Here is a 15,022-nt window from a genome sequence, read left to right as displayed (position 1 = left end):
TGGGGTGCTAAGTAGTGTAATGGTAACATCCAAGAAAAGAAAACAAACAGCCACCTCTGCAGCAGCTCATTAACAAGTGGTAACACATAGAGGTCAATGTTCCCAGAGCTTTGCAGAAAGGACAAATACAACTGTGGACTCCTTCACCACAGAATGGGGTACTGTATTATTACCAATGACAGTCACCCCGAGAAATGCAAGCAGCCAAATCCACCCTCCCTTAGGGGATGGATCTACTGTACTTGTCATGTAAGTCGGCTACATTGTCGCTGGAGACTCGGATCCAGCCATCCTCCCGCACATGGTAGAGGTTAACAGAACCTCCTGAGTAGGCATCTCTGTAGGTGGCTTGGTAGATGGCTCGACGGGCCAGATCATAGGCCTGTTCCACTTCTAGGTCATAGGAGTAGCCTCGATCCATTACCCCATAAGCATATACAGAGCCAGAACCTACAGAGAAGGTGGCTCCAGAAATCCGGTTCCCTTCACTGTCCACATAGTAGAGGCCTGAAAAGGGAGATGAGGTTAGCAGAAAAAAATGACCACTCCTCTGACATCTAATTCATCCTCCAGGGTAGTTCTCCAACCCTCCTGAAACTCAGGGGAAAACAACATAAATACTATAAAATGACTGCTATAAAATTATTTGAAGAAAATTGTAAACAGAATCAAATTTAATATTAGATTCCCAGACTGCACAACATGCCACCCAGCTCACTTCACATCATAATAAACTACCCTGCCTGTTCTCTTAGCACATCCTAAAAGCAAGTTTGACACTTAAGTTTCAAGCACAGGATTTCAGGTACTGTGGTACTCAGGACTGAACCCAGGGCTTGTGCTTACTAGGCAAGTGCTCTACCACGTGAGTCATGTCCCCTACCTGGGACATAACATATAAAACATGATCCCAGTCTATGCCAGACTTCAGTGGCTCATGCTTGTATTCCTAGCAACTTAGGAGGTTGACATCAGGAGGATTTCCATCTGAGGCCAGCCAGGGCAAATAGTTCACTAGACTTCATTTCCAAAATAACCAGAGCAAAATGGACTGGAGATGTGGCTCAGGGTGTACAGCTCCTGTTTTGCAAGCTTGACATCCTGAGTTCAAACTCCAGTTCCACCAGAAAAAAAAAAAACATGATCCTAGTCCTCAAAGAGTTGAGAATATCTGGGAGACAAGATATCTATCACATAGCAAGAGAATAAAGTCATGTAGCAAAGACCTACATTATTCAGTATGGTAGCCACATGTGACTACTGAACAGCTGAAATGAAGCTAATACTATATGCCAAAATGATAATAGTTTGAATAACTGGGCTAAAAACACTATTAATTTTGTGCAATACTGGTTTTTTTGGTGTTTGTGTGTGTGTGTGTGTGTGTGTGTGTGTGTGTGTGTGTGTGTGTGTGGTGCTGGGGTTTGAACTCAGGGCCTACACCTTGAGACACTCCACCAGCTCTTTTTTGTGATCATTTTTTCCAAGATAAGGTCTTGAGAACTACTTGCCCAGGCTGGCTTCAAATCCTGATCCTTCTGACCTCTGCCTCCTGAGTAGCTAGAATCACAGGCATGAGCCACGGACGCCTGGCAAATCCTCACATTTTGTTTCTATTGCTACTATAGACTAGGGATTGGCCAGGCTGATCACCTGTTTTTGGTGGTACTGGGGGGGTTATACGCAGGGTCTTGCCTTGCTAGGCAGGCACCAATCACCTATTTCTGTAAAGTTTTATTAGAACACTCATTTGCACATGTAGTTGAGACAAATATCCTATGGTCTTGCAAGTCTGAAATATTTACTATATTCCCTTTATGAAAAAGTTAGCTGATTTCTGAAATAGACAAAAACTCAAGAGTTTAGTAAAATTTCTATCAGGGCTGGGGGTATAATTCAGTAGAGCACTAGCTTAGCATGCAAGAGGCCCTGGGTTCCATCCCCAGCACCACAAAAAATAAATAAAGTCAACCGGGATGCCTTTGTCATCAAGTTCGGATTCAAATCTCCTGTTCTTAAACACCTCAGGACTTCTCCGTTACCTACCAAACTCATGTCTTTCACCTCACCAACCTTACTTCTTCCTGGTCTTCTCAAATTCTGCCAATGGCATTACTAATCTTTTTCAAACGTCAGGGGCGCCCAACTCTCCCAGTGCAGAATCATCTAAAGATTTTTTTTTTCAGTCAGGTGCTGGTGGCTCATGCCCGTAATCCTAGCTACTCAGGAGGCAGAGATCAGGAGCCTCATGGTTCAAAGCCAGTCCACAAATAGTTCTTAAGACCCTATCTCAAAAGACCCATCACAAAAAAGGGGAGGAGGCACAGTGGCTCAAGCTGTAAGAGCACCTGCCCAGCAAGCATGAGACCGAGTTCAAACCCCAGTATCACCAAAAAGAAAAAAAAAAGTGTGAGAGTGGGAACAGTCTCACTATGTAGTCCAGGCTGGCCTCGAACTCAATATCCTACTGTCTCTGCCCTGAGTGCCAGGATTATAAGCATGTACAACCAATGCCCAATGCTTCAGGTACTCTTTTTGATTGATGTGGGGAAGACAAGCATGGAGCTAGTTTTTAAGTTCTTAAGGTAAGATGCCATTTAAAAGGGATAGTATGGTAGGCCAGTAGCTATGCAAAGGAGTATGGCACCTTTTTTTTTTTGAAGGTACTGGTGTCTAAACTTAGGGTTTCAGGCTTGCTAGGCAGGCACTCTACCACTTGAGCCATGCCTCCAGCCCTTTTTGCTCTAGATACTTTGAAATACGGTCTCAATTTTTGCCCAGGCCCACCTGGACTCGGTCCTCCTTTTTACGCTTCCTGCAGTAGCAAGGATGACAGGCGTTCACCCCAATGCCAAGCTTTTTCTATTGAGATGGAGGTCTCACTGAATTTCTGATCAGGCAAGCCTGGAACCACAATCTTCCCAATCTCAGACTCCCAAGTAGCTGGGATGATGGGTGCACCTACTGCACCCAACTATTGGTTGAGATGGGGTCTTGCAAAATTTTTGCCCAGGCTGGTCTTAAAAGGCCATCCTCCTAATCTTTGCCTCCTGTGTAACCAGGATTATAAGGGTGAGCCACTGGCACCCAGCTGTTGAGGCAATTCTAATGCAAGCCAGGCTAAGAACCACTGCCCTCATCAGTTTCTAGGTTCAAATGATTCTAATGTCTACTACATTTTTTTTTTCCAGCCCCTCCTCAGTCCTAGTGCCACCACCTTGCCTCGTGGTTCACAATCTGGTTCCAATTTATCTCCTGGCTTTATGGCTCACTACTTCCCTTCATACCTCTTAAACTGGACTTCCAGGTACTCCCCAAAAATCTCATGGCTCTTTCCTTCTTGCCTTCATTTCTTATGTTCCCTTTCTCTCATTTTCACATCCAGGACAAGTGCCACCTATTTAGGAAATCTCCAGTTCCTCTCTCAGAAGTAGTCTCCTTCTCTTAACTCCTCAGCATTTAACAATGCCATTGGCTAGAGACCACTTAAGATGATGTTCATCTCAACAATGTACCAGTGGCTCATGCCTGTAATACTAGCTACTTAGGAGGCAGAGATCAAGAGGATTGCAGTTCAAATCAGCCCGGGCAAATAGTTCCTGAGACCCTATCTCGAAAATCCTCAACCTCCCCCCCACCAAAAAAAAGGATGGCACTGTGGCTCAAGTGGTAGAGCACCTGCCTAGCAAGCATGAGAACCTAAGTTCAAACCCCAGTACTGCAAAAAAAAAAAAAAAAAAAAAGGTGCTCATCTCAGCCATCCTCGCCTGATGTAATCAATGACTCTTGGTTGGCTTCCTGAATCAAGGGCCACCTCACACTGAATAGAATGGGTTGTCAGGAAGGCTTCTCAAAGAGATACAATTTTGGTTTTGCTCTAGCTTCCTAGATTTCCATGCTAGACATTCCCTGTAATGTCTTACATTCTTTCCACCACCTGAAACAAACGAGTGATGAGTTAAGAGTTAGGAGTTAAGAGTAACATTTCTGCCAGGCTTCCCTAGCTCCTACCTGTAATCCTAGCTACTCAGGAGGCAGAGATCAGGAGGACCTGGTTTCAAAGCCAGCCTAGGCAAATAGTTTGTGAGACCCTATCTTCAAAATACCTAACACAAAAACAAGGCTGGTGGAGTAGCTCAAGTGGTTAAGTGCCCGCCTAACAAGTGGGAGGCCCTGAGTTTTCAAACCCCAGTTACCCCCACCCCACCAAAAAGTAGTATTTCCAAAATTGTTCCTTGAGCCACACAAGATGTATGGAACTGTTCTTTCACACCTTTCAAAGACAAAGGTGTCTGGACTCCCAAAGTAACCAACTAAACTACTTTTCAATCTCCTCATTCATCCTCTTTTGGGTAGCAAATTGATTCTCTATACTCCTTTCCACCCTTACTTCAAAGCAAGTGAAAAGTGGTAAGTATTCCATGGTTGTTATACGAAATATTTAATAAGCAATGCATTTAATAAACAAGTAAATGGGAATGAAGAAAAAAAAACAGGAGGAAGGAATATTTTCAAGCACAGGGCTGGATGCATGGTTCAAGCAGTAGAGCATCTGCTTAGCAAGCATGAAGCTCATGAGTTCAAACCCCAGTACCTCCAAAAAAAAAAAAAAGGAAAGAACATCAAATATAATGTTGAACTTCCTGGCAAGGTTCTTACATACTGGGAAGGAAAACAGGCTAAAAAATTTCTTCTTAGAGATAACAGAACAAGAACCTGGATGATTGTAAACAAGATTACGCTGAGCCTGGCTTTTCGTTTCAAATATATTTGATGGGCGTCAGTTGCTCACATCTGTAATCCTAACTATTTAGGAGGCAGAGATCAGGACGATTGAGGTTTGAAGCCAGCCCGGGAAACAGATGGAGAGACCCCATGTTGACAAAAACCCATCACAAAAAAAAAAAAGGGCTGGGGGAATGGCTCAAAGTGTAGGCCCTGAGTTCAAACCCCAGTACCACAAAAACAATGTGCAAAAATGCTAAACTATGTGTTCTAAACTATTTTTCTAGTTATTTTTCTAGATAGTGCCAGCTAGAGTTTTTCTATCAGCCAATTTAATTCTCAAATACAACTCTTTCTAGGGCTTACCATTTTATGGGAAGAAAAACTACTATGTACCAGATTTTGTACTAGCTGCTTTACATTTATTACTTCACTTAACCAATGTGACAATTCACTTAACAAAGGTGAAAGATGAAGAAACAGTGGCTGAGCAAACAAGCATCCTGCCTAAGGTCAATTGACTAAGGCAGTGGATAACACAGTTGGTCTAACTCCATGCCCTTCCTACACCACAGTGCCTTCCTTGGACAAAGAGATGGGAGGGCTAAGACCTAATCAGTACATCCTCAGCACCAACTCATCTGTCTACTGAACCCCTTTTCTCTGTGCTATCAGCCCAATGTCATGTGATTGCAGGGCAACTCACCAGGGCCTCTCTTGTCCCAGCCACAGATCATGGTGCCCATGGACAGCCCCATGCCTTTGTATTGATACACCATGTTGGCAAGCAACTTGGAAGCAGCTGCCACCGAGATGCGTTCCTTGTTTCGAAGCTCATAGATTCGACATTGCCGAGCCAACAGCCGCTCCCAGAAGCTGCAATCTGCTGCACCTCCAGCCATGGTACCCAGAAGGTAGGGGTTGATCTCTATCACCTTCTTCACCGTCTGGGAGGCGATGTAGGCACCAGCTGTAGCCCGGGAATCAGCTGCAACAATGACTCCATGGCGAAACTGTTGAAATGAGAGAGAAATACAAAACGGGCCACATCAGATCACAAAACATCCCCCTATGGCTGGGCTCCCATGGCTCACGCCTGTAGTCCTCAGTAAGATCGCGGTTCCAAGCCAGCTCTGGAAAAATAGCTGATGAGACCCTATTTCAAAAAAACTCTTTACAAAAAATGGCTGGCGGAGAGACTCAAGGTGTAAGCCCTGAGTTAAACCCCGGTAACAACGCAAAAAAAAAAAAAAAGAAAAAAGAAAAAAAAATCCCCTATATTTCTTATTTCTTTTTTTGCATTAATGCAAATCAAGCACACCTCTTTTTCTATTCGTTTCTATATCACATATTTCGCCATATACTTCTCCACACATTAAAGTCATTCGACCTTCCTGGCAATCCCTTGACTTGAGCGTAAACAGTATCACATTCATTTTGTAGATGAAGAAACAGTTCAGTGAAATAGAACGGCTTGCCCACGATTTATAGCTAGTTACTGGAGAGCTGGGCCAGGGACCCTAACTGTCTAGTTCCTACTACAGTGGTCCCCCGCCTTCCCCTAGCTTCCCTCTCAGGCCACAGATTCGTGACCCTTGTCCTGAGGGTTTACAAAGCCTTCCCTCTGCCCCGGCTCATGGTCGCAGTGGCCTCCCTTTCCCAGCAAGAGACGACTCCTGGACAAGAGCAGCCTGGGGACGCTGTCTCGGGGTCCTTCCCCCATTCGCCCCCGGCCCACCGCCCCCTTCTCGGGCCAGAGCGAGGATGGAGGCTTCCCAGGACCGTGATACAGCGGAACCGCTAGGGCCGGGACCAGGGCGGCCACAGCGGGCCCCGGTCGGGCTGAGAGGTCGGGAAGCGCGCGCTCGGGGCTCAGCTCGGCTGGATCGGCACCTTGAAGGCCAGGGTGGTGGTTCCATGAAGCATTTCGATTCGCGGCTCCTCTGGGATGTCCCAGCTGGGCGCCGCCAGACTCAGCCCATCACTGGGACTTCCCGGACCCAGGTCCAGCAGCTCTGCACGACCCCCAAGTCCGAAAAACCCGTGTCGGTTCACCGGGAGCGACCTCTCCAACACGCTGGCCAGCGCCATGGCTAATAAGGGCAAACGGAACTCACTCCGAGCACGCCTCGCAAAGAACTGCGGGCAACGTCTCGTCGTCAGCAGCTTCACTTCCTATTTAACCTGTTAGCAGAAGAAGCCATTTTTACTCCTGGCAACCCCCACCTCCAAAGGGAAAAAAGTCTGACACAGGGGACCATTTTTGCCGAGGTGAGGGGTATGAGCGGGGATAGCTTCACAAGGATGTGCCTACCATCTTGACTTTGGTCATGAAAGCCTTTTTGGATCAGGGTAGCCTCAATTTCGTAGGAAGTGCCTGGAAACGCCCATGTTGCGTGAGGGAGGTGAGGTCGGCCATCTTTGAGAAGGGCGTGACAGGTTGAAAATCGGTACTGGGCTCTTCTTAGCTGTAAGTCGTCCCCGCCCAGCTCCGGGGCCAACCTACATGTTGCATCTCCGTGTTCAGAACCCTGTTAACAAGACTGAGATCGTCATTTTTGTTTAAGAGCACCCCCTAAATATTGGGCAATATAATTATTTATTCTGAGACCATTTCCTTGTGGTAATTAGTTAAACCACAGTAGTTTGTGATTAAAAAAAAAACAAAAACACAACAAAGTGCTGTACCCCTTATTTGACAGCAGTAGTCACCACTCCACAGCCATTCTTTAACAGTAACCAATTTTATTTACTAATTAATCAATTATTTTTTGTGGCAGTACTGGCGTTTGAACTCAGGACCTCACACTTTCTAGGCATTCCCTCAGCCCTAACAGTAACCAGTTTTTAAGCTTCAATATTCTACCTTCTAGGGGAAATTGTAAGTGATGAATTGCCTAAAAGGCATATGGAAGAATAAAGAAAGAAAAGTAAAGGGCCTGGTTAATCCACAAAGTAGATTCTCAGTTCAGCACCTTAATAATTGAGTCAATAGTAATTTGCCATTTTAGAGCTGAAGGAGTGTTGAGGCTCCATAAAGATATATCAAGGGATTCTCTAACTTCAGCTTACCAAGAGGAGGCTCTTTATCAGGAATGGGCCATATTTCATTGCCTCTTCCTCCCTCCTCTCACCTTCACTTTTCAACTCTTTTGGGAACTATAACAAGTCAGGAAGTGGGCATATGTATGAAATGTTGCCTCCTGCTTTATGGTTCTGTGAAGTCACTGTCTGGCCTTCCTTGTTGGATTCCAGCAGCAACATCTATCAACATCTAAATTCTGCTTTCCTGTGATGCCCAACTCTACCCCTTATATCCCCTAGCACATTCTGCATGTGCTATATTTTTATTGCTTAAATTTGGCAACTCTTTCCAAGCCCAACCACCAGAATGTAATGAAGCAAATCTTTATCAGTGTCTCACATTTGGATAGTGTGGAATATGCAAAGTACCTCTGTTTATTGAGCATATATTAGTTTGCAATCACCACTGCAAATTATCTCCTACTGGACGGTGAGCTTTTTGTGGGGAGTGGGGAGCGGAGGGGGCAGGATGTCCTATAGCCCATGCTGTGCTGAAACTTGCTATGTAGCTCAGGCTGACCTCAAACTCTTGATACTCCTGCCTCATCTTCTGTAGAGCTGGGATTACAGGTATGTACCATCACACCCAGTGATTGTGGGCTTTTTTTTTTTTTTTTGGTGGGACAGAGGTTTGAATTCAGGGCAAGCAGGTACTTTACTGCTTTAGCCACACCTCCAATGTACTTTTCTCTGGTTATTTTGGAGATAGGGCTTCCCAAATTATTTGCCCAGGCTGTACCCAAGAACTGCGATCCTCCTGATCTCAGCCTCCTAAGTAGCTAGGATTACAGGTGTGAGCCACAGTCACTGGTTTGAATGTAAATTTTTTTTTTTAACAGCACTGGAGTTTGAACTCAGGGCCTCATACTTGCTAGGCAGGCATTCTTACCACTTGAGCCACTCCACCAGCCCTTTTTGTGATAGTTTTTTTCGAGATAGGGTCTCTCGAACTATTTGCCCGGGGGCTGGCTTTGAACCACCATCCTTCTGATCTCTGCCTTCTGAGTAGCTAGGATTATAGATGTGCACTCCTGTAGTTGGGAGGTTTGTGTTCCCCTGGCTGTGGCTGTGTCACTTTGTGATAAAGTTGGTGGCGGTGGCCTTTGGGCTGGGATGAACCCTGCTCCTTGTGGAGGGGGAGAAGGAGCCTAACCATGGCCAGTTCAGTGATAGCAGTTGGACTAATCATTGCTGCCACAGGATTTGTAGCCATTAATGTTTTACAAGACATGAAGCATATGGAGACTCAAGTAAAAACTGGTTTTTCAAAGTCTACCAAAATCTGCTATTACAGAGAATGGTTTGAACCCCAAATGACAAAATGGGAAGCAGCGTTAATACTAAATGTAAGCCATACTGCCAATAAAGGAAAAATAAGAGATGCTCATGGATGAATTATGCTCTTAAATCACCCAAAGAAGGATCTCCTTATACAGCAACCAAAATCAATGAAGCTTAAGATTTACTGGAAGGTCCAGCTAAAACTGAAGTTAATGTATGATGAATTTTAAGTTCATATTAGTTTAATTTATGTGTATGAGTACCAAATTTTATAATAAAATGCCTGAGAGCTACAATAAATAAATAAATAATATATAAAACTGAACTGAAAAAACAAACCTACAGCCTTTCCTTTCTCAGCCCACACCTACCTGGGAAGAATTTTCAGAGTAGGTGGTACTTAAGACAGATGTTGAGGGATAGGATTTAAATAGGGGAGATCTGTTAGGAATAGAGAGGAAAGACGGTGTGGTGGTTGGATTTGGACTGGACTGGAGAGGACCTTAAATGCTAGTCTGGGGGCTTGTGGAATGGCTCAAATGGTAGAGTGCCTGCTAGCAAGCATGAGGCCCTGAGTTCAAATTCCAACAGTGCCAAAAAAAGTTAGCCTGAGTTTGCCTTTTATTTTCTGGTTTCTTAGCAGAGGAGACACAGGATTTGAATGATATCTTAGGGAAACATATCTTTGTTTTAGAGTGGGAGACTGGAAGTTGCCATGTAGGAGGTCATTCAACTGTCTGGACCTGACTTGATAATGGTGTGCCTTAGGGAGGTGACAGCCCATCCTTATTTAGAGTCTAACACTTAGTCTTTAGAAAGGGGAGTTCTTCTTATCTCTTCAGTATGATTCCCAGGTGGTGCTACACAAGGGAAGGGCGGCCTGGGTGGACTTCTGCGTGCCCTGATGGTTCCTCCAGTCTCCCCATGACATGCTTACACTGGCCCTTAAGCACTGAGCTGCAATGTTTAGTAAAATATACTCCACATGATGCTGGAAGAAGTTGTAACTTGTCACTCTGCCTCAATCTGTGACATTTCTTTGAGGGGACAGTTGTCCCCCAGGATTCACCAACCCCACCCCATATCACTCCTGGTTGGTCTAAGATTTACACTCAGTGTTATGGGGTCAAGGTCAGTTGTTTCTCTTGCCCTACAGCTACAAGCCAGCTTACCTGCTGATGTGAGCTATTGAGCAGAAGAGGGACCAGAAGGGAATGGCACTAGGTCCTTTCATCCTCATGCCTTTCTTTTTTTTTTAAACACAAAATCTCACTATGTAGCCCAGGCTAGCCTGAAACTTGCAGTCTTCCTGTCTCAGCCTTTTGAGTGCTGGGATCACAGGTGCATATCACCACATCTGGCTATCCTTAGGACTCTAACACAAGTCAAGTGAGATTGCCAAAGCATTGATAGGAATGTCATATTTGGAAAATTTTTTTGTGTGTGTGGTGCTGGTGATGGAACCCAGAGCCTTGGACATACTAGGCAAGTGCTCTAGCACTGAACTACATACACAGACAGGATGTCATCTTTGTACACTGACAGTAGGACACCTTCATCCCTAAAGCAGATGAGAAAGAGACCTCCAGGTTCTGGTTTTCCTTCAGTAACCCTTGCCTCTCAGTAACCTGCCTTTCTAGAAGGTGTTTGAGCCTCTTTCTCTTTTCCCCCTTTACAAAACTTTCTTCTATGTTGGTCTCAGTTCATTTTGTTTTTCCTATGAGTTGACAGTATTAACTGAGCCTCAGAATTCCCTGGGCTTGGATCCAACATCAGTGGGTCCACAGTTCTGTATTCTGAGTTGTCTTTACTCACCCCATGTTGGGAGCTCTCTCAGGCCAGGGGCAGAGCCTCATTTGTCTTTGAATGCCCAAGGTTCCACACAGGAAAAACAAAACAAAACAACTCACAGACCCAGCTCTGCTCTTCCTCTTGTGCCCATTCTCCTTTACTTTGCAGTTTCCCCAGCCCTACTCCCCCTCTGGCAGTTATAGGATGACAGACAGGAGACTCTGTAGGTGACTCTCAGATGCATCACAGTCAGCAGAAGGCAAAAGTATGACTGATGGATAGCATCTTCCCAGTGCTGGACACTCCACTGGCCCACCCTGTCTCCCCTCTGAGGAAGAGGGGGCTGTTCCATTAGCCAATTCCAAAGCCTGGTTTGGAGTTGGGGAGAAACGAAGCGTCAGCTTGTATGCCTTAGTTACTGGGTCTGGCTGCAGCCCAGCTTCTCTGTAGCGTCCCTCTCCCCCGAACCTGACCTTAGTCCACAAATCCCTGCCCTGGTACTTCCACCTTCACTTTGGACACCTTCACTCAGCCTCAGGGATGGCTCTGCAGGATGTGTGCAAGTGGCAGGCTCATGACAGCAGAGGACCATCCTCTCGTCTGCCTCTGGCAGATGACTGGGCCATGCCCCGAGGCTGTGACCCTCAAACCTTCCTGCAGACCCATGGCCCCAGGCTAGCCCACGGCACCACCACCCTAGCCTTCCGCTTCCGTCATGGCGTCATTGCTGCAGCCGACACACGTTCCTCCTGTGGTAGCTATGTGGCCTGTCCAGCCTCACGCAAGGTCATCCCTGTGCACCAGCACCTCCTGGGTACCACTTCTGGCACCTCTGCTGATTGTGTCACATGGTATCGGGTGCTACAGCGGGAGCTGCGACTTCGGGCACTGAGGGAGGGGCACCTGCCCAGTGTGGCCAGTGCAGCCAAGCTTCTATCAGCCATGATGTCCCGCTACCGGGGTCTGGATCTGTGTGTGGCTACTGCCCTGTGTGGCTGGGACCGCTCCGGACCTGCCCTCTTCTACGTCTACAGCAATGGTACCTGCCTGCAGGGGGACATCTTCTCTGTGGGCTCTGGATCTCCCTATGCCTATGGTGTGCTGGACCGCAGTTACAACTATGACATGACCATCCCAGAAGCTTATGCCCTGGCCCGCTGTGCTGTTGCCCATGCCACCCACCGCGATGCCTACTCAGGGGGCTCAGTAGACCTTTTTCACGTGCGGGAGAGTGGATGGGAATATGTATCACGCGATGATGCCTGTGTCTTGTACATGGAACTGGAGGAGCTCCGGGAGCCAGAGCCTGTGACGGAGGCAGAAGATGGCAAGATCCATCCTTCCACGCCCCACAGAGCTGGAGAAGATGAACTGTCTTCAGGGCCAGGGGAGATGACACCAGACTCTAGGATGCCTGCAGAGACTGAGAGGCTGTGAGTGGGGGAGGGGACCCTGTGAGCAGCCTTATGACATCTGTCTCCAGCCCTTCTCAGTTGCCTGCTTCATTTGTTCCATGTCCCCACCCTTTCTATTTCCCGTATGTCCTTACTGATGCCCAGTGGGTTGGTCCAGCCTCCTTCTTGGCTCCAAGCTGTTTCAGCAAACACTTGCGGTATGTCTGCTTCATGCCAGATCCCATGCTAGGTGTTAGACTGTCTTTTGCTTTCCTCCTCTTTTCTGCTTTCCCCCATCTCATCCTCAGTCTCTGTTCTCTGTTTTGGTCTTTATCTGTCTGAATCTCAGAGTCTTCATTTCTTTTTCATGGTCACTTTCTCACCTTGGTGAGGTAGGACAGCCAGGAGAGGAGCATCTCTCACTGAATGACGTGGGGAGAGCAACCCAGACAAGTGTGGGGCCCATCACTGGGTGGGTACCTTTTGTTGGTGATGGACTTGTCTCGTAGGTCCTCCTCTGCTGTGATTGTAATGACTGTAATGATTACTCCTGTGCTGAGTGCTGTTCTCATGACAGCCCTTTGAGGTACAATGCTCTTCACTTCCCAGAAGAGGGATCAGGTTCACAGTTAGGTGACATGCCCAGGTTGCACAGTAGGTGCAGTAATGGGACTTAGATCCAGGCCTTCTCCTCTAGAGCTGTGCTCCCCTCCCAGCCCTTTTCTCTCTTCCCTCCTGGCTTCTGAGGAGTGATATGGAGAGAGAATAGCTGGACTAAGCCCTCGCCTTATGGTCAAAGAGGAATGAATTCCAAGGAACTGGAGTGCTCAGAGGGATGAGCTCAGGGAAGCTACGTCCACCCAGTCTCCTCTGACCTGGAGCCATCCCCATAGCCCAACCCTGCTCTCTACCCTGCCAGACTTCCTCCTCCTTTCTTCCCTTTCCTTCACTCCAGCCTCTTCTTCCTGATGCTCCCTCTGGAGAATGAAGAGAAGAGGGAGGCGACTGTGCCAGTGAGCATTCTCAGCTAGCACATCTTCTCCTGACCCTCCTCCCCTTCTTGCCCCCTTTCCAGCTCCCTGTGAGCCCTGATTTGAAGGTCCAGGCTGGCAGCTCCAGGAGGTCCACTGCCTTCTCCCCAGGCCAGGAGGAGAAAACAGAGTTGGCCAAGGATATGGGACCTGAAGGAAGGTTACTGTAACATCTTTTCTCTTCTCCCACTCCTTCTAGTCCCAAGAGTAACAGCCATTTCTCCCTACTGGATACACCTGCACCTCAGGCTAAGAATTCTTCCAGGCAGGGGCTGCCCAGACAGGAGGAAACTTCCAGGCTCAGACCCTGACTCTTCAGACTCTGGAGAGGAGGAAGGAAAGTTAGGGAGCTCCACAAAGAAAAGCAGTGGGGACAGAGGTGGGAGAACCTGTGGTAGGGGAAAGGATCACAGAAAGGTGCCTAGGACAGGACAACTAGCCTGCAAGCCAGGTTTAGGAATCTGGCCAGGTGGCCTCTACAGCAACCCTCTTCATCTCTTACCTTCTCCCAGCCTCAAGGGAGGAGGTGTGAGACTCTGGGAGTGGTAACCAAAGGAACATCCTAGTCCTGGAGAAGCTGGTAAGAAAGAGTAGTTTTTGCATGTGGTTTATGTATTTGATTGACTCAGGCATAGGGTGCAGGTAGATTCCTGTCCACAGATGTATGTAGGTCTGTGTGCAGGTGTATGTGAGTGATATAGGTGGGTATGTACACTTGAGTGTGGCAGGTGATACATGTGCAGTTCCCTTGTGCAGGAACCAGAAAATAGACTAGAAGAGAAAAGAGCAACACCTGAATAAGGGGGTGGGGGTAGTATCTTATGAGGAACAGTGCCAGGCCTTGCCCCTCCTTTGTGGGGGGTGGGGGTAGGGGGGTTGGGGGGTGTACTTTGTCCAGTCTGCTGCTGTTTCCCTTTAAGTTAAGAACCTATTCTTAGGCTCTCAGGCAGCTAATAAAGGCAGGGATTGAGAGATGGCCTGGGGCCTGAATTGACACCTGACTCCAGCCAAAGGCTGCTGTGAAGAACATGCAGCTCACTCTCCTGAGATGCTCTGTACCCCTCCCTTTCCCAAACTGGATAAGAAGGATGGAACCCTGAGAGGGAGGACTTGAAGATGAGCCCTGTCTTCTTACATTTTCTCCTAGCTTCTCCTCCTTCTTCCCCTCACTTTCCTTTCAGGTTCTGTCTATCTGTACTTCATTTGACAGGTCCTGTTCTTCCAAATGATGAGATATTTAAGCTCATAGGTCTTGTTGAGAAGACTGTTTCCCTGTCTTGTAAAAACTTGGAGGAGCCGAGCGCCAGTGGCTCGCACCTATAATCCCAGCTACTCAAGAGGCAGAGATCAGGAGGATTGTGGTTCGAAGCCAGCCTGGGCAAATACTTTGTGAGACTCTGTCTCAAGAAAAACATTACAAAAAAGGGTTGGTGGAGTGGCTCAAGATGTAGTCCCTGAATTCAAGCCCCAGGACCAGAGGCGGGGGTGGGGGGAGGTCGGGGGAATAAGAACTTTTTCCTCCAAGATTTTTTTTTTTTTTTTTCTTTTTGGTGGTGCTGGGGTTTGGACTCAGAGCCTCACACTTGCTAGGCAGGCACTCTACACCTTAAGCCACTCCACCAGCCCTTTTTTTTGTTGTTGTTGGGTATTTTTGAGATAGGGTCTGGAGAACTATTTGCCAAGGCTGGCCTTGATCCTCCTGATCTCTGCCTCCTG

At 47.1% G+C, this 15,022-nt stretch overlaps 2 protein-coding genes and 1 pseudogene across 2 annotated transcripts; 2 read left to right on the top strand and 1 right to left on the bottom strand.

Annotated features, from left to right (window-relative positions):
• Positions 1 to 6,855, bottom strand: Psmb5 (proteasome 20S subunit beta 5). The gene is made up of 3 exons (XM_020162595.2): positions 6,619 to 6,855; positions 5,432 to 5,738; positions 1 to 507 (listed from the first exon to the last, which is right to left on the bottom strand). The coding sequence occupies exons 1-3, from the start codon at positions 6,814 to 6,816 to the stop codon at positions 221 to 223; spliced, it is 792 nt and encodes a 263-aa protein (XP_020018184.1). The 5' UTR covers positions 6,817 to 6,855; the 3' UTR covers positions 1 to 220.
• A 2,029-nt stretch (positions 6,856 to 8,884) lies between these two features.
• Positions 8,885 to 9,310, top strand: LOC109685661 (mitochondrial import inner membrane translocase subunit TIM14 pseudogene; annotated as a pseudogene).
• A 2,111-nt stretch (positions 9,311 to 11,421) lies between these two features.
• Positions 11,422 to 12,322, top strand: Psmb11 (proteasome subunit beta 11). The gene has a single exon (XM_020162597.2). The coding sequence runs from the start codon at positions 11,422 to 11,424 to the stop codon at positions 12,316 to 12,318; it is 897 nt and encodes a 298-aa protein (XP_020018186.1). The 3' UTR covers positions 12,319 to 12,322.
• The last annotated feature ends 2,700 nt before the right edge of the window (positions 12,323 to 15,022 follow it).

This window comes from Castor canadensis, chromosome 3 (assembly GCF_047511655.1).
Source record: "Castor canadensis chromosome 3, mCasCan1.hap1v2, whole genome shotgun sequence".
In the NCBI taxonomy this organism is placed as follows: domain Eukaryota; kingdom Metazoa; phylum Chordata; class Mammalia; order Rodentia; family Castoridae; genus Castor; species Castor canadensis.
This window is presented reverse-complemented; position numbering and strand designations above follow the sequence as displayed.

Bases quoted from the DNA above. Each gene is read 5' to 3' on its own strand.
- Psmb11 (XM_020162597.2), top strand. From the start codon at position 11,422: ATGGCTCTGCAGGATGTGTGCAAGTGGCAGGCTCATGACAGCAGAGGA.
- Psmb5 (XM_020162595.2), bottom strand. From the start codon at position 6,816: ATGGCGCTGGCCAGCGTGTTGGAGAGGTCGCTCCCGGTGAACCGACAC. The intron at 5,739-6,618 runs GTGCCGATCCAG...TCATTTCAACAG, and splicing joins CCACCACCCTGGCCTTCAAG to TTTCGCCATGGAGTCATTGT. The intron at 508-5,431 runs GTGAGTTGCCCT...CTCCCTTTTCAG, and splicing joins CTGGGACAAGAGAGGCCCTG to GCCTCTACTATGTGGACAGT.